The sequence below is a fragment of the Lithobates pipiens genome, unplaced genomic scaffold (genome assembly GCF_037356315.1).
Source record: "Lithobates pipiens isolate NorthernLeopardFrog02 unplaced genomic scaffold, aLitPip1_a1.2 Scaffold_3, whole genome shotgun sequence".
In the NCBI taxonomy this organism is placed as follows: domain Eukaryota; kingdom Metazoa; phylum Chordata; class Amphibia; order Anura; family Ranidae; genus Lithobates; species Lithobates pipiens.
In genome coordinates, this window is record NW_027507790.1 from 41,974,251 (window position 1) to 41,992,985 (window position 18,735).

Below are 18,735 nucleotides of genomic sequence, written 5' to 3' on the forward strand. Positions count from 1 at the left end.
CCTTCCCCTCTCTGTACCGATCGGTACAGCGGAGGGGGAAGAGATCGGTGTCAGCAGCGATGTGGGCTGCATCTGCAGTGCCCACATCGCTGCTCACCAGAATGTAACCCCTCAATTCCCTGCCCTTACTCTACAATACCCTGCAATACTCGGCAATACCCACAAATACTCTGCAATACTCTGCAATACTCTGCAATACCCGCAAATACTCTGCAATACCTACAAATACTCTGCAACACCCGCCAATACTCTGCAATACCCTGCCATAAATTGCCATACTCTGAGATACCCTGCAATACCCAGCCATAGTCGGTGATACCCTGCAATACCCAGTCATAGACACCCCCCCCTGCCGCCCTCCGGGGCTTCTACCGACTCGCCAATATGATCAAAGCCAGAATCTTTTATTTCCTATTTTTTTTATTTCAGGCTTTCCAGCCTAGAGGTGAGATGCAGGGTCTTATTGACCCCATATCTCACTGTAAAGAGGACCTGTCATGCCATATTCCTATTACAAGGGATGTTTACATTCCTTGTAATAGGAATAAAAGTGATCACAAAATGTATTTTTGTGGAAAAAAAATGTCAAACTAAAATAAATAAAGTAAAATGAACAATTAAAAAAAATTTTTTTTTTTAAAGCGCCCCTGTCCCCATGTGCTCGCATGCAGAAGCGAACGCTTACGCAAGTCCCGCCCACATATGAAAACGGTGTTCAAACCACACATGTGAGGTATCGCTGCGAACGTTAGAGCGAGAGCAATAATTCTAGCCCTAGACCTCCTCTGTAACTCAAAAGATATAACCAGTAAAAAAAAATGTAAGCGTCGCCTATGGGGATTTTTAAGTAGCGACGTTTGGCGCCATTCCACGAGCGTGTGCAATTTTGAAGAGTGACATGTTAGGTATCGATTTACTCAGCGTAACTTCATCTTTCACATTATGCAAAAATTGGGCTAACTTTACTGTGTTTTTTTTTTTTTTATTTTTAAGCACAAAACTGTTTTTTTTTCCCAAAAAAAGCATTCAAAAATTTGCTGCGCAAATACCGTGCGAGATAAAAAGTTGCAACGACCAACATTGTATTCTCCAGGGTGTTTGCTAAAAAAACATATATGTTTTGGGATTCTATGTAATTTTCTAGCAAATAAATGATGATTTTTACATGTAGGAGAGAAATGTCAGAATTGTCCTGGGTGCTCCAGAACGCCTGATGGCGCTCCCTGCATGTTGGGCCTCTGTATGTGGCCACACTGTGTAAAAGTCTCACACATGTGGTATCGCCGTACTCGGGAGTAATAGCAGAATGTGTTTTGGGGTGTAATTTGTGGTATGCATATGCTGTGTGTGAGAAATAAACTGATAATATGACAATTTTGTGAAAAAAAAAAAAAAGTTTAAAAAATCTTGATTTTGCAAAGAATTGTGGGAAAAAATAACTTAAAAAAACTCATCATGCCTCTTACTAAATGGAATGTCTTCTTTCCAAAAAGAGGTCACTTGGGGGGTATTTGTACTTTTCTGGCATGTTAGAGTCTCAAGAATTGAAATAGGCCATCAGTACTTCAGGTGTGATCAATTTTCAGATATTGGCACCATAGCTTGTGGACTCTATAACTTTCACAAAGACCAAATAATATCCACCAATTTGTACTTATGGTTACCAAAGATATGTAGTAGTATAAATTTTGGCCAAAATTTATGAAGAAAAATTACTAATCTGCTAAATTTTATAACCGAAACAAAGAAAAATTCATTTTTTTTACAGAATTTTCTGTATTTTTTCTTTTATAGCACAAAAAATAAAAAAACTGAGCGGTGATTAAATACCACCAAAAGAAAGCTCTATTTGTGTGAAAAAAAGGACAAAAATCTCATATAGGTCCAGTGTTGCATGACTGAGTAATTGCCATTCAAAATGTGAGAGCACCGAAAGCTGAAAATCGGTCTGGTTATTAAGGGTGTTTAAGTGCCCAGTGGTCAAGTGGTTAAATAGAAGGCAATCTTTAAAACCTCTCCAACACTATCCAAAGGCCTCATAAACCCCAACCATCTACATATTGACATGGTAGGAGTACTATGTTGGCTATTATAAGCATTGTTATAAATGGGAACATGTTGGGAATATACCTATCCAAATACCAACCTTTGATGATTTTTTATTTTTTTTTTATCACATTTTTAATCGCAGCATGCTATGAATAAGGCTGTAATAGCCAAACATGTCAGCATTAATCCAGTGTATATGATGTAGCCAAGTAAAGGCATTATACTAAGGGGTTATCGAGTTGGCTAAATTTTATTCTTTGTATGTGCAGAATGCACAGCAGTGGGTAGTATGTGCAAGGAGAGGAGTGTGGAGTGTATGGCAGTGGGTAGTATGTGTAGGAGAGGAATGCAGTTGGTAGTACCCTGTTTACCCGAAAATAAGACCTAGTGTTATTGTCGGTGACTAGGGCTTATTTGGGGAGGTAGGGCTTATATTGCAGCCATCGCCGACAACCACGCTAGGTCTTATTTTCGGGGAAACAGGGTATGTGCATGTAGATGGTGTCAGTAGAGCAATCGAGAGTGTCAGAATTTATTTATTTTTATTATTATTTTTTTTTTTTTACAATTTTATTTTTTGTATATTTTTTATTTTTTTTTTTTTCCACAAAGATTTTTGGGGAGGCAGTGGACTGTATCAGTAGTTTTCTATTTTTTATTTATTTACTTTTGTAGTAGTACCCCCGTAAGGGCTGCTGATTAACTCAATACCCCACTGGCTACCTTGACTCTGCGGATTCTCTCTTACCTCTGACCCCTCGGGTTCCATATTGTAAAGTGATGTTCTCAATGAGAACCACACAAACGAGCTGCTGAATATTTAAGTAAATTTACTGTAATATATGCTGAACATAAATGAAAATGCAATTCAACATAAACAGCAAGTAACAATTGACAACATTACATATAAGTTTTTATAGTTCATATTCACAATGCTTTTTTTGGGGGGGGTGGACGGTGTCAGTTTTTGTTTTTATTTTTTAATATTTATTACAATTCTTTTTATTTATCAGCCCAGTTCATTTCTCTGCGGCCTCAGCTGCACTGAAGATGAATGAACAAGAAACAGAGGCTCCTGTTCATTCATAAACAGGAAGCCTAGTAAACCGCTTAAAATGCTTTGGTTATGAATGGACATTTGGCCAGCCAGTAATGGTCCCTCTCCTTGATCCGAAGAATACGAGGATCCTTCCGCAGGCTTTGCAGGATCAGGGAGGCCATGCAGCGTAGGTTAGCTGAGGCATTCGGTCCGGAGTCCTCTGGGTCACTAAGGACAACATGATCCGCAGCTACCTCCTCCCAGCCACGTACAAGTCCACGTGTTTCTTGGGACTGTAAATCATCCCTACAAGACTGCTGCTGCTGAGTGCCAGCCTCCATGCTGACACAATCATCATCCTCCTCCTCCTCTTCCTCCTCCTCATCCTCTTCCTGTGTCACAGCAGGAACACTGTCTGGATAAAGGGGGCCTTGAGAGGCAAGGAAGTCCTCCTCTTCCTGCCTCTGTTCTGCCTCAAGTGCCCTGTCCCTTATTCCACGCAGCGTATGCTCCAACAGGTGGACAAGAGGTACAGTGTCACTGATGCATGCACTGTCACTGCTCACCATCCTTGTGGCCTCCTCAAACGGTGACAGGACAGTGCATGCATCCCTGATCATGCCCCACTGGCGTGGTGAGAAAAAACCGAGCTCCCCTGACCCTGTCCTGGTGCCGTAGTCGCACAGGTACTCATTGATGGCCTTCTGCTGCGTGTGCAGCCGCTGCAGCATGGCCAACGTTGAGTTCCATCTGGTGGGCATGTCACATATAAGGCGGTTCTTGGGCAGGTTCAACTCCTTTTGGAGCTCAGCCAGCCGAGCACAGGCATTAAATGATCGGCGGAAATGCACACAGACTTTCCTGGCCTGCTTCAGGACATCCTGTAAGCCGGGGTACCTGCCCAAGAACCGCTGCACCACCAGGTTAAGGACGTGAGCTACACAGGGCACATGGGTCAGTTGTCCCTGTCAGAGGGCGGAGAGGAGGTTGGAGCCATTGTCACAAACCACCATTCCTGGCTTAAGCTGGCGTGGCGTCAACCACCTCTCGGCCTGCCCCTGCAGAGCTGACAAAACATCCGCCCCAGTGTGGCTCCTGTCCCCCAAACAAACCAGCGCAAGCACGGCATGGCATCGTTTTGCCTGCGTACTTGCGTAGCCCCTGGAACGCCTACGAAGCACCACTGGTTCTGAGGACAGAGCACTGGAAGAGGCCATGGAGGAAGAAGAAGAGGAGGGGGTGGAGGAGAGAGGTGTGTCACAACCAATAGTAGCATTTTGGAGGCGTGGTGGCGGAACAACCTCCAACACTACTGCACCTTGTCCTGCATCCTTCCCAGCTGCCAGAAGAGTGACCCAATGGGCTGTGAAAGACAGGTAACGTCCCTGTCCATGCCTGCTGGACCATGAGTCAGCGGTAATATGCACCTTACCGCTGACCGCCCTGTCCAGCGAGGCAAGGACATTGCCTTCCACATGCAGGTAGAGAGCCGGAATCGCCTTCTGTGAGAAAAAGTGGCGTTTGGGGACCTGCCACTGAGGAACCGCACATTGTACAAACTCACGGAAGGGGGCCGAGTCTACCAACTGAAAAGGCAGCAGTTGAAGTGCTAGCAATTTAGCCAAGCTAGCATTCAACCGCTGGCTGTGACGCACCTAATTCTACACCTTCATTCCTCTCAGAGCAGGTTTCAGAGAGGACTGAAGGTCTAGTGGGGTTGGAGATGCCAGCTGATGAGGAGCAAGGAGAGGTCCGCTTTGTTCTTTGGTGTGGGTCTTTGAGGTACGCTTGCCAACGAGCTGCATGGCAGGTCAACATATGTCTGGTCAAGCATGTGGTGCCCATGCAGCTGATGTTTTGGCCACGCGAGATACGTTTGAGACATATGTTGCAAATAGCAGCGGTGCAATCTGATGCACTCGTCTCAAAAAAGGCCCACACCAAAGAACTTTTAGAATAACGCGCAGAGGCAGCGCCCTGCACAGGCGGAGCTCTGCGGTGTGATTCAGTCAGTGTGCTGCCCCTAAGCTGGCCCCCGGAGGGCATCCTGCCTCGTTGGACATGTGCCTCCTCCTCCTCCTCCCTCCTCCCTCCTTCCAGGCACCCACGTGGAGTCAGTGCCCTCATCATCCCCTCCCTCTTCATCGCTTTAGCAAACCTGGCAGTATGCTGCAGCTTGTGGAACATAACTGCCAGATTGCTGTCCTTCTTGAGTATCCCCTCTCTCTGCGCTCACGCTACTGCCTTCCTCTAGCTGAGTGTCGTCATCAGAGCCCACAAAACACTGGGCATCCTCCTGGAGCATGTACCCAACACTGTGCTCAAAGAGTTCAGGAGACTCCTCAGGAGGACGTGGTGGGTCTAGGGAAACAGTCACTGATGATGACATTGAGAGGAGGGAAGACGATGCGTTGGCAGCTGCTTTGCTAGTACCCTGAGACTGGGTGAGAGAGGATGAGGAGGATGAAGAGGGCTTGGTCATCCACTCTACCAAGTCGTTGGCATGTTGCGGCTCAACATGTCCAGCTGCCGAAAAGAAGGACAAGCGTGTCCCATGGCCACGTGCTGATGACAATGCACCGCGTCCACGACCAGCACTGTTGTCTCTAGACACAGAGCCTGCTTGCCCTCTTTTATCGGCTCGCTCCTGTCTGCCTCTCCTTGCTGGCCTTCCAGACATGGTAATGGCCTGAAGGGAGTTGGGTAAAAAAAGCAGTTGGGTAGTGTATATTGTGCTAGAGGCACACAACACCCACTAACTCCTGCAGATGCCTTTATTATAGAACACCAGAGATAAAGGGGTATATACAGATGTATACTGTGCTGTGCTGGAGGCACACACAACTTCCAATAACTCCTGCAGATGGCAAGTGGGCTCAAATAGAGAAGAGCTATGTAGGTGGATATAGCGGTATGTACTGGGTACAGAGCACGCAGACAGCACGCACAAGCTCCTAACACTACTGACTGCAAGCTCTATTATAAAAGATAGATCACTAGCTATATAGGGGAGGTGAATATAGCGGTGTATACTGCGGTCAGGGCACGCAGACAACAACCACTACACAACAGCAAGATCGAAAATCGTCCGAAAACGATCGGTGTGTACTGTGTTGAAGGTACACAGAACACCCACTGCTTCAGACGCCAACACACTACACAAGGCCGCCATGCTGGCGGCCTTATATAGTGTGGGGCGTGCACTACACAGCCTGAGCTATGATTGGCCACAGGCATCCTGCCTGTGGCCAATCATGGCTCTCCTCGCTGCTGGCACTGAGATTGGCCAAGCATGCGGGGTCACAGTGCATGCTTGGCCAATCATGAGCCAGCAATGCACTGCGCCATCGCAGTGCATTGTGGGCCGTGAGTGCCACACGAATTTGGCGCGAACGGACCAAAATGTTCGGACTTCGCCGAACGGGCGAACAGCCGATGTTCGAGTCGAACGTATGTTCGACTCGAACACGAAGCTCATCCCTATACTCCACCAATATAAAAAAAACACAATTACTGTATGTATGCAAACTCGACTCATTGACTCAATTGCTTCCAGACATCTCATCTTGAGCAGGATGTGACCTATTCAAGGCTTATAAATGTAAAAACCAGATCTCTCGACCTCTACTATAACAGATGCCCAAATCTAAATGTCACCAGAACTTGAGCATTGCATGCAGCCCAAAGTTAATTGCATAAGCATAAAAGTCTAATAGTCCTCAAGGAACCAAAAATAATAAGCTGCTTAATGCAACATCATTAGTATCTGCAACAAATCCTCATTGGATCCACTTCTGTCATGGTGAGTAACTACTATCACGTACCTTGTGGCAGAGCCTGATATGTAGAGGGAGTCCTCTTGTACAGCCCCTGCTCTGAGACCACTGATGTTGCGACAGTGGTCGTGGGAGCGCAGGGAGGCACGTGTGCCTATGAGGGGTCAGTCGGCCGTGGCAGTGGGTAGTAGGTGCATTGCCAGAGACAAGTCAGATCTCTGGAATAGCAGGTGGCAGCAGAGACAGCAGACCCCTGGATTGGACAGACAGCAGACGACCAATGCTTGACAGGCAGCTGACAGGTAGCAGGTCCGGAAGAACTGACAGGACGCAGCAGGTGAAAAACCAGCAAGGACCAGGTAGCATGACTGAATGGAGGGTCACACGAGCCAGGCGATTAACAGACAGTCAGATACAGGTATAAACGGCAGGCAGACAATGGTCAGGATACAAGCAGAAGTCGGCAATATAGAATGAGGCAGATGAGCAGGAAGCAGAGCAAATCCAGAGACAGGCCAAGGTCAGGGCAGGTAGTGTTCAAGCAAGGTCAGGGCAAGCTGGGTCAATAACGGAGGTCAACGCAAGAAGAGATACAGGAACGTGGGTAATAGCTGTAGATCAGACAGCACTGGCTAATAGAACTTCTGCAGTTTAAATAGTCCTCTTGACTCTAATATTGGTTATTCACAGGAAAAATAGACAACCGCACATCTGAGCTTGTGCACCCTCGTATGTCTTGAGCCTTCATCTGTACTATTACTAGTGCCTTCCTGACAACTACTTTCTGTTCAAGACAGGGTCTTCTATACCCAGGTTCTTGGGGGGGAAAAAAATCTTGTACCTTTCTCAATGTATTATCATCCCTGTAGCCTCTAAAATTACTCAATCCTTCTATTCTCTGGCAAAAAAAATATACTGAAATAAACTATTTACTTATGAAGGATTACACATCCCTATGTAAAGTATATATCTGACCTTTGGGAGGTATAGCCCTAAAAACTTTTCCTAAGACAAAGCAAAAGGATTATCTGCAGTGATTCACTTGTATTGAACCAATTGATTGTGCACAATGATTCACTTGTATTACTGCACATCTGTGTTTTCTAATTATAGCTAATCATAACTGAGTGTCCTCTGTGACTCTTATTTACAGGGATGTTCTTAAAGAAGGTGGAACAGCAGTTGATGCTGCTATTGCTTCATTGGTGTGTGTTGGACTCCTGAATGCTCACAGCATGGGAATTGGAGGAGGGGTGATTCTTACTATATATAACCCTAAAACAGGTGAGAAATAAATAAAAAAAATGTTTTTGCAAAAATGCATTCATCAGGATTAGTAGTTTGGAGAGGACACCTTTTAGTAAGGGGATTATAAATGATATCTTGGCGCTCAGAAAAGCAAAAGTTCCCTCCATAGTGTCTACATATCTGAAGCTACACTATCCATAATGTGAATCTGTACTCCATTTTAATCTGGTTTAAGTAACACTTCTGCCAAAGAGCAGACACCACAAGATGCTTGATGTGATCTTTGTTAGCCAGAAAAGCTTCATCTGTACCCCTGTCTGATTTACTTCCACTTTTGTTACTGGGCCTAATTTGGGATTGAAAGATGATGGAGATTAGCCATAAAGACAGTAAAACTAAATCGGAAAGGGGCACAAGATGTTCTTTTATGGTTACCAAAAGCAACATCTAGGGGTGTATGATTTTTGCAATAAGTTTATGTTTAAAAGTTTAAAATGGATTACATACCGTATATACTCGAGTATAAGCCGAGATTTTCAGCCCTTTTTTTTTAGGCTGAAAGTGCCCCCCTCGGCTTATACTCAAGTCACCGTCGTCTGCCTACCTGATCAGGCATGTCATGTAGACGGATGGTGGCCAGCGTGTCATAAAAACATACAGCGGCCATTCCAGTATTTAAAAGCCGCGCCTCCTCCTCGTCTGATAGGCAGAACACTCAATTTCCCAGCAGTCAGTTTTCAGCCTATCACGGACATCCCCTCATCCTCATAGGTATACACAGGACACAGTGAGGTAGGCAGATCTGCACAGGACACAGGGAGGCATACACAGGACACAGTGAGGTAGGCAGATCTGCACAGGACACAGGGAGGTATACACAGGACACAGTGAGGTAGGCAGATTTGCACAGGACACAGGGAGGTATACACAGGACACAGTGAGGTAGGCAGATCTGCACAGGACACAGGGAGGCATGCAATAGACACAGTGAGACATGCAGCTGCAGATGGGCATTGTTGACCCTCTTTGCCACTTACAGTAGCTGCTGCATTTCCCACCCCCGGCTTATACTCGAGTCAATAAGTTTTCCCAGTTTTTTGTGGTAAATTAGGGGCCTTGGCTTATATTCGGATCGACCTATACTCGAGTATATACGGTATTCCATTATACAGTCGTGGCCAAAAATATTGACACGCCTGCATTTCTGTCAGATAATGCATCAATTTCCGCAGAAAATTGCACCCAGAAATGGTTTAAGACAAAGCGAACGAGAGTACTGAGCTAAACAACAACGAGTTCAGCTCTAAATTCCATAGAGCACCTGTGTGGTAAAAGAAGAGTGGTCCAAAATTCCAGTAGAGAGGTATAAGAAACACATTGATGGTTACAGAAAGCGATTGATTTCAGTTATTTTTTTCCAAGTGGTGTGCTACCAAATATTAAATTGAGAGTGCCAATAATTATGTCCAGTCATTTTTTTGGAGTTTTGTGTGCAATGTGTCAGATTTGGCTTTTTGTTTCTCCATTATTGTGTCATACCAATATAAACAACAGAAATAAACATGAGTATGCCTAAACATTTGTAACTGCAACAACGTTTTGGGGGCGAAGTGGTGCATTATCTGATAGAAATGCAGGGGTGCCAATGTTTTTGGCCAGGACTGTTTATGAACCAGAACATAGAGAGGTGTCATGCAGAAAACAGGCAGAGCTCAGGCCAGAAAAAGTTAAACGCCTCCCAAAAACGACATAAAGTATGTAGGCAAATTACATACCCCTGATACCTGCCCAGTTACACAAACCATAGAAAAATAAAGTAGAAGAAAATCCTAAATCAAACTATTCTTAAAAACATTTCTAACCCTCCCACCCACACCTACCATGCCTAATATGTATTAAAAAAAAGATATGTGTATTTACTTATTTCAATCCTCTATGGTCCAGTCCCATAATTCTGCAGCTATGGCTCATGAAGCACTCAACAACGGTTGGGAATTCTGGGAGCTATGATGTTACCCATAGGCTCCCATAGTCCTGCCGCTGTTGGCGCTTCCTCCCACCCCCTGCAGCAGCCACTCACTGACACAAGGGAACCAGAGATGCGGGATCATGTGACCAGTTTAAAAATAGGTATGTATTTCAAGTTTTTTTTTATACAGATTAGGCCATATAGGTAGGAAGAGAGGGGAAGGAATGTACATAAGAATAGTTACATAGGCATTTCTTCCACTTTTAATAGCAATGATTGTTAAAGTTTTTTTTATCCGCTAATTTTCTTTTATACTAGCTTTTTAAAATAAATGCAATAATGTTGAGCTTGGGTTAAAGATTTGGTGTGGTAATACACCTCTTGTAGTTTAAAAGTAAATTTTTCTAAAGGTCTATATAGCAGATCAAAATAAAGGACATTTTTGGAGGTAAAAGGGACAAAGCGATTTCGTTTCAAAAGGGGGACATTTGGGCTCTGTGGATAAATGTATCAAACAGGTCACTTACATACTACTATACTTAAAATGTACATAAATGTACAGCAGCTACTGTAGAAAACATTAAAACGTCTTTTAATAATAAGCTATAAAAAAAATAATGGACTTGCAAAAGTCTTATTGCTGGGACCCCATGTAAGCATGATTAGTAACATTAATATTTACAGTATCTTAGTTATATCATGATTCAGAATTTATTGTCTTTATGTGCCCTGTAATTAAATTGATAAAATTGCAACCAGTTGATAATCAAGTGCACTGTAATAATTGCCCACATAATCCATAAATAACTTTTATGCCGTATCTACTGATGATTATCAGCAAAGAATATAATTAAACTCTGTCCACTCTGATGGAACTAGCAGTTCAAGACCAAATGCAAATTCCTCCACTGTCAATGCTTGCTAGTCTTATTATAGCTTTAAATGACCACAAGGCTGCCAGCAGCATGGAGTTAAGCTTCAATCACACAGCAGTATAAACTTTTATTATGCGACATGCCCTTGAATGTATAAAAGCAATCCCTGTGCTGCAGACCCTCTTATTAGTAAAGTATTCAAGAGTGCCAAAGGCACAAATTATGGTGATTGCCATTCATCCATCCAAGTTGTTAAAGCAATCTGTGATAATACAGGCATATAGTGCTTTAGGTTATTAAGAAAGTTTCAGGCTGTAGACCCTTCAACCTTTTAAATAAAGCAAACGCAGGAGACATATTAAAGTGATACAAAACATAGATAGCACAGGAAGGTAGCAGAGTAGCATGAGTAATAGGTAGAAAAAAAGATGGGAAAATAAATATACATAGATGTAGCACACCCCCTAGGGAGCTGCAGATGAACTGGCATCCCCCACACTGCACAGCCAGCCCACCAAATTTTCACAGGCACGCCAGAGATCGAGAACAGTCCATGACTTTGTTTTGTGGTTTATTGAGGGTTAATAAGTTGGATGGGAATGGGAAATTATGGAATGCCCACTTGACTTCAGCAACAGAACGTAGGCAACTTCTTCAGGGTCATCTTCCTATACACATTCTATATGCAGTCTATATACAGCCTCCTTGACACTCCTCATGCACTTTACTTGCTGACTCCAGCTGAATCACTGAAATGGATTTTACAGGCACAGTCAAGGCTCAGTCAGATTTAGCAATAGCCCTTTGCAGACAGGAACTCAAAGCCCCTTGTTGTGTAGCAGAACATAATGATCAGCTTGTAATATCCTTCCTGTGGCTACTGGTCCCAGCACCAACTCTTCAGGCACTGCCAACCCACCTGGCTGTAGCTTCCCCTTTCACTAGCCCTCCAGGCTAACTTCTCACAGCAGTCTTCCCGAATGACTCTCTCACCAACCTACCTGGCTGACTCCGCAGAAGATCTCCCATGGAAAAGATGAAGACTTGGCTCAATGCAGTCTTCCAGAAGAACTGACAGTCTCCTCCCTTGTAAGTCCCCAGTGGTGCTACTCTAATCACACTGTCCCCTCACTTGCTCCAGGAAGGGCTTCCTCCGTGTGTTGTGACAGGATCCTTCCAGGACCCGAGCCCTGGCCCAGGGTTACCACCCCCCCCCAGTAAAGGGGGTACCCCAAAGGACCGCCAACAGTCCCCACAGCACTATATTTCCATCTTCCACCTGACTGCCCTGCTGGCATGGCTCATGCCTATTAATGAGGGAAGGCTTCCACCTGCCAGCCCTTTACTGGGGATTGGCTGAGGCCCTCATACATATTCCATCCAAACAGCTCCTCCTAACTTCTACCCACTAGCTCTGGACATTTCTACAACCTTCTAGACCAGGGGAAGGCACCAGAAAAGCTGTCAGGATGAGTCATCCAACCCTGACTCGCTGAACCTTGACCCAGTTTCGCAGCTCAGACTTAGCCCTGAGCCAAACTAAATTTTCCTATGCTAACAGACTTACACTACCAGCTAGCACACACTAGAGGGTGCTACGGAGACTAAAGATAATAGAGGAAAGATAAAAAATGCATAGGTTTTCTTCATTCTTCTTACCAACTTTCCATATGCCAATATACAGATCTATCGAACTGGTGGACATGTTAACCAACCTTTGCATGATGTCATTAGGATATTTTTTGTATGACTACAATATAGAAAATTAAGTTTATTGTCTCAATTGATATGAATTGCAAAGTCTAATATGCTTGGTATACAGTATATATTTAAAGCAATACTGTTTTAAACCAAAAACCCAAAAATGTTATATATTGCAGCTTACCAATCATTAGATGTGGTGGCTGCGTTTGTTTTTGTTTTGTTGTTAGGCTTTTTTCCCCTCTGTTTTCACCTGGTGATCTGGCCAGTAACCCTCTGGCAACAGCATTGTTATCATCTGGTGTCAGAGTGTTAGATGTACTAGATTTAGAGTGCCTTGAAAAAGTATTCATGCCCCTTGAAATTTTCCACATTTTTACAACCAAAAACTTAAATGTATTTTATTGGGATTGTATATGATAAACCAACACAAAGTGTCACATAATTGTGAAGTGGAAGGAAAATGATAAATGGTTTTCAACATTAACTTTATTTTTTATTTTATTTTTGTGTGGTGTGCATTTGTATTCAGCCCCCCTGAATCAATACTTTGTAGAACCATGTTTCGCTGCAATTTACAGCTGAAAGTCTTTTGGGAATGTCTCTACCAGCTTTGCACATCTAGAGAGTAAAATGTTTGCCCATTCTTTATTGAAAAATAGCTCAAGCTTGGTCAGATTGGATGGAGAGCATCTGAACAGCAATTTTCAAGTCTTACCACAGATTCTCAATTGGATTTAGGTCTGGACTTTAACCACTTAAGGACCAGGCCTCTTTTTCAGACTTGGTGTTTAACCACTTCCCGACCAGCGCACGACGATGTTCGTCAACAGAATGGCACGGGCAGGCATATTGGCGTACAGGTACATCCAATATTCGATGCCGCCCTGCCATCGGGAGCGTGCCACCGGCAGAGCGCTCCCGCGCTGGTCGGGACACCCGTGAGTCAGGTCGCGGGACCCGCGGACTCGATCGCTGCGGGCATCCCCGCGATCGCCGGGACCCCCGTGAGTCAGGTCGCGGGACCCGCGGACTTGATCGCCGCGGGCATCCCCGCGATCGTCTCACGGAGCGGCCGAATGGAGGAAATGCTGTGTAAACAACATTTTTCCATTCTGCCTAGCAACTAGTGACACTGATCTCTGCTCCATGTGATTGGAGCAGAGATCAGTGTACACTAAATGAAAGCCCAACCCCCCCACGGTTAGTAACACACCCCTAGGAACACTTAACCCCTACACTGCCACCCACTGGTTAACCCTTTCACTGCCAGTGTCATTTACACAGGAATCACTGCATTTATATAGCAGTGATTACTGTATAAATGACAATGGTCCCCAAAATGTGTCAAAAATGTCCGATGGGTCCCCCACAATGTCGCAGTCACAATAAAAATGGCAGATCGCCGCCATTACTAGTAAAAAAATAATAATAAAAAATTATTAATAAAAATGCTATAAAACTATCCCTATTTTGTAAACGCTATAACTTTTGCGCAAGCCAATCAATAATCGCTTATTGCGATTTTTTTTTTTTTTTTTTACCAAAAATATGTAGAAGAATACGTATCAGCCTAAACTGAGGGAAAAAAATGTTTTTTTTATATATTTTTGGGGGATATTTATTATAACAAAAAGTAAAAAATAATGCGTTATTTCAAAATTGTCGCTCTATTTTTGTTTATAGCGCAAAAAATAAAAACCGCAGGGATGATCAAATACCACCAAAAGAAAGCTCTATTTGTGGGGAAAAAAAGGACGTCAATTTTGTTTGGGAGCCACGTCGCACGACCGCGCAATTGTCAGTTAAAGCGACGCAGTGCCGAATCGCAAAAAGTGGTCTGGTCTTTGACAAGCAAATTGGTCCGGTCTGAAAGTGGTTAAACAGTTTTTTTGCTAGAAAATTACTTAGAACCCCCAAACATTACATATTTTTTTCTAACACTCTAAATAATAAAATGGCGGTCATTACAATACTTTTTTCACACCGTATTTGCGCAGCGGTCTTACAAGCGCACTTTTTTTGGGAAAAATTCACTTTTTTTAATAAAAAAAATAAGACAACAGTAAAAGTAGCCCAATTTTTTTTTTTATATTGTGAAAGATAATGTTACACCGAGTAAATTGATACCCAACATGTCACGCTTCAAAATTGCACCCCGCTTGTGGAATGGCGTCAAACTTTTACCCTCAAAAATCTCCGTAAACGACATTAAAAGAATTCTACAGGTTGCATGTTTTGCGTTACAGAGGAGGATTTATTGTACTCGCTCTACCGATCACGGTGATACCTCACATGTGTGGTTTAACTACCGTTTTCATATGCAGGCGCTACTCACATATGAGTTCGCTTCTGCTCGTGAGCTCGTTGGGACGGGGTGTTTTTAAAAATGTTTACACTGTTTTAAAAAAAGGATCACTTTTATTCCTATTACAAGGAATGTAAACATCCTTTGTAATAGAAAAAAGCATGACAGGTCCTCTTAAATATGAGATCTGGGGTCAAAAAGTCCTCAAATCTCATATTTGGACTTAAATGCAATAAAAAAAATTTCATTTGAAAAAAATGTTCCTTTAACCACTTGCCGACCGCCGCACGACGATGTACGTCGACAGAATGGCACGGGCAGGCATATGGGCGTACCTGTACGTCCCTGCCTTCCCGCGGGTGGGGGGCCCGATTGGGCCCCCCCCCGGTGCCTGCGGCGGTCGGTATTCGTTCGGGAGCGATCCGGGATGAGGGGGCGGCCATTCATTCATGGCCACCCCCTCGCGATCGCTCCCGACGAATGAAAATGCTCCGTGACATCACTTCCTCTCCTGTAATGTAAACACAGGAGAGGAAATGATGTAATCTCTCCTCCGTGTCGGTATTTTTCGTTCCGACACCGAGGAGAGAGGATCGGTGAGTTGCACCAACACGACACTACACAGTAGAACATGCCAGGCACACTCACACCCCCCCGATCACCCCCCCAATTACCCCTGCCCCCCAGTCACAGTGACACCAATTGCATTTTTTTTTTTTTTTTTTGCATTGGTGTCATTTGTGACTGTAATAACTGTTAGGGCAGTTAGGGTTAGCCCCCTTTAGTTCTAATGTACCCTCCTAACCCCCCCCAATAAAGGTTTAACCCCATGATCACCCCCCGTCGCCAGTGTCACTAAGGCTGGGTTCACATTGCAGCGGTTTGAGAACGAATGTGATTCGCACCGCACTGCAGTGCAAATCACATCCGATCTCTGTGCGATTCGAGTTCAGCCATACAGATAGTATGGCTGAATTCGCATCGCACCCGCCGCAAATTCGCACGGGACCCTTTTTTTGGTCCGCAGCAGAATCGGATCGCATGGGTGTTCACACCATGCGATCCGAGTTTGCAGATCGCACTGCGATATGCGAACTGATCTGGGGGTGTCATTAACATTTCACTGACACTCCTAGCAGTTCGCATAGGGCAGTGTGAACTGCCGCCGGGAGGCATGCGATGCGGGAACCCGCCGCGGATTCGTGGCGTTCCTGCATCGCTCCAGTGTGAACCCAGCCTAATAAGCGATCATTTTTCTGATCGCTGTATTAGTGTCACAGGTGACGCTAGTTAGGCAGGTAGGTATTTAGGTTCGCCGCAGCTTTTTATAGCGCCAGGGACCCCCATATACTACCGCATAAAGCCCCCTGATTGCCCCCTAGTTAACCCTTTCACCAGTGATCACCATATAACTGTTACAGGTGACGCTGGTTGGTTAGTTATTTTTTTATAGTTTCAGGGCACCCGCCATTTATTACCTAGTCTCACTAGTGTACCCCTAAATTTAGGGGTGTCTACTTTCCAAAATGGGGTCATTTGGGGGGGGGGGGTTTGTGCCATCTTGGCATTTTATGGCCTTCAAAACTGTAACGCCCTTAGAAAGCCTGAAGGCGGTGCTTGGTTTTTGGGGCCCCGTACGCGGCTAGGCTCCCAAAAAGTCCCACATATGTGGTATCCCCATACTCAGGAGAAGCAGCAGAATTTATTTTGGGGTGTCATTTCACATATGCCCATGGCATGCGTGAGCAATATATCATTTAGTGACAACTTTGTGAAAAAAAAAAGTTTGTAATTTTCCCGCAACTTGTGGCAAAATATAAAATATTCCATGGACTCAACATGCCTCTCAGCAAATAGCTTGGGGTGTCTACTTTCTAAAATGGGGTCATTTGTGGGGGTTTTGTGCCATCTTGGCATTTTATGGCCTTCAAAACTGTAATAGGTAGTGAGGAGTGAAGTCAAATATTTACGCCCTTAGAAAACCTGAAGGCGGTTCTTGGCTTTCGGGGGCCCGTACGCGGCTAGGCTCCCAAAAAATCCCACACATGTGGTATCCCCGTACTCAGGAGAAGCAGCAAAATTTATTTTGGGGTGTCATTTCACATATGCCCATAGCATGTGTGAGCAATATATCATTTAGTGACAATTTTGTGTAAAAAAAAAAAAAAAAAAAAAAAAAAAAACATTTTTTTTGTCATTATTCAATCGCTTGAGGTAAAAAAATAAAATATTCAATGGGCTCAACATGCCACTTATCAATTTCCTTAGGGGGTCTACTTTCCAAAATGGGGTCATTTGGGGGGGGGTTTGTACTGCCCTGCCATTTTAGCACCTCAAGAAATGAGATAGGCAGTCGTAAACTAAAAGCTGCGTAAATTCCAGAAAACGTACCTTAGTTTGTAGATGTGACAACTTTTGCGCAAACCAATAAATATACAGTTATTGACTTTTTTTTTTACCAAAGACATGTGGCTGAATAAATTTTGGCCTAAATGTATGACTAAAATTGAGTTTATTGGATTTTTCTAATAACAAAAAGTAGAAAATATCATTTTTTTTCAAAATTTGCGGTCTTTTTACGTTTATATCGCAAAAAATAAAAATCGCAGAGGCAATCAAATACCATCAAAAGAAAGCTCTATTTGTGGGAAGAAAAGGACGCAAATTTTGTTTGGGTACAACATTGCATGACCGCGCAATTACCAGTTAAAGCAGCGCAGTGCCAAATTGTAAAAAGACCTCTGGTCATTGACCAGCAAAATGGTCCGGTCTGAAAGTGGTTAAGAGGTATGGGTGTAAGCGACGTTTTGACGTCCCTTCCGCCCTCCTGTGGTATAGAGACGAGTGGGGGCCATCTTAGCCTCACTCATCTCTATACCCAGCAGTGTGCAGGACCCGATTGCCTCCGCCACTACCGACGGCTCCGGTAAGCGGCGGGGGGAGTGGGAGAGCAGCGGAAGGGGGGAGGCACCTCTCCCGCCGACTATAACGGTGATCTCACGGCGAATCTGGCGTGAAGACCACCATTATCGTAAACAGGATCGCCTCCTATAAAGAGGGATATCTCGGTTGTGGCAGCAGCTGCTGCCGTTACCGAGATATCCCTCTTTAAAGTACCGACGTGTATGTACAGGAGGCGGTCCTTAAGTAGTTAACTGGGCCATTCTAACACATTAATATGCTTTGATCTAAACCAGGGGTCTCAAACTGGTGGCCCTCCAGCTGTTGCAAAACTAGAAGTCCCATGAGGCATTGCAAGGCTGAGAGTTACAAGTGTAGCACTGACCCCCGAAGGAGCTGCTATTTGATTGGGCCTGTACTCTGCTCTTCCACCCTCAGTAAATTGGCTTGACCCACTTGACACAGCTGTGGAACAGTGTTGGTGGGAATCTAGGCAAAAAAGGACAATCCAACAAAGACAGTGTACCAATAATATACCTTTACCATTACCTGGGTATCTGTTGCTCCACCTACAGGAAAAGGAAAAACACTGCACACCAATTGTAATTTACCAGAAAGTGATTTTACTAGAACTGGTAAACCAGTAATTACAATAACTACACTGCCACACAAACGTAATGTGAGAATGCAATGGATATTCACAATTTCTTAATGCAAAAAGATTGTTTGGTTAACCCATGCAAGCGTGTCTCTAATTGGGACTAGTGCCCAGAGCGACAATGTTCTGACACTGGGCACCTTCCCACTTCCAGCACGCTGCCTAATCACAGTAATCCAATGTTCTACAAGATACAGTGCAATACAGTACA

General features: G+C 44.2%; 1 protein-coding gene across 2 annotated transcripts in view; it reads left to right on the top strand.

Moving 5' to 3' along the window:
* Positions 1-18,735, top strand: part of GGT1 (gamma-glutamyltransferase 1) — a 266,175-nt gene that overhangs the window by 138,945 nt on the left and 108,495 nt on the right. For both annotated transcript variants that reach the window (XM_077461552.1, XM_077461551.1), the window contains exon 3: positions 8,018-8,148. In XM_077461552.1, the coding sequence (XP_077317678.1) occupies positions 8,018-8,148 (131 nt within the window). The remainder of the gene's footprint in view (positions 1-8,017; positions 8,149-18,735) is intronic.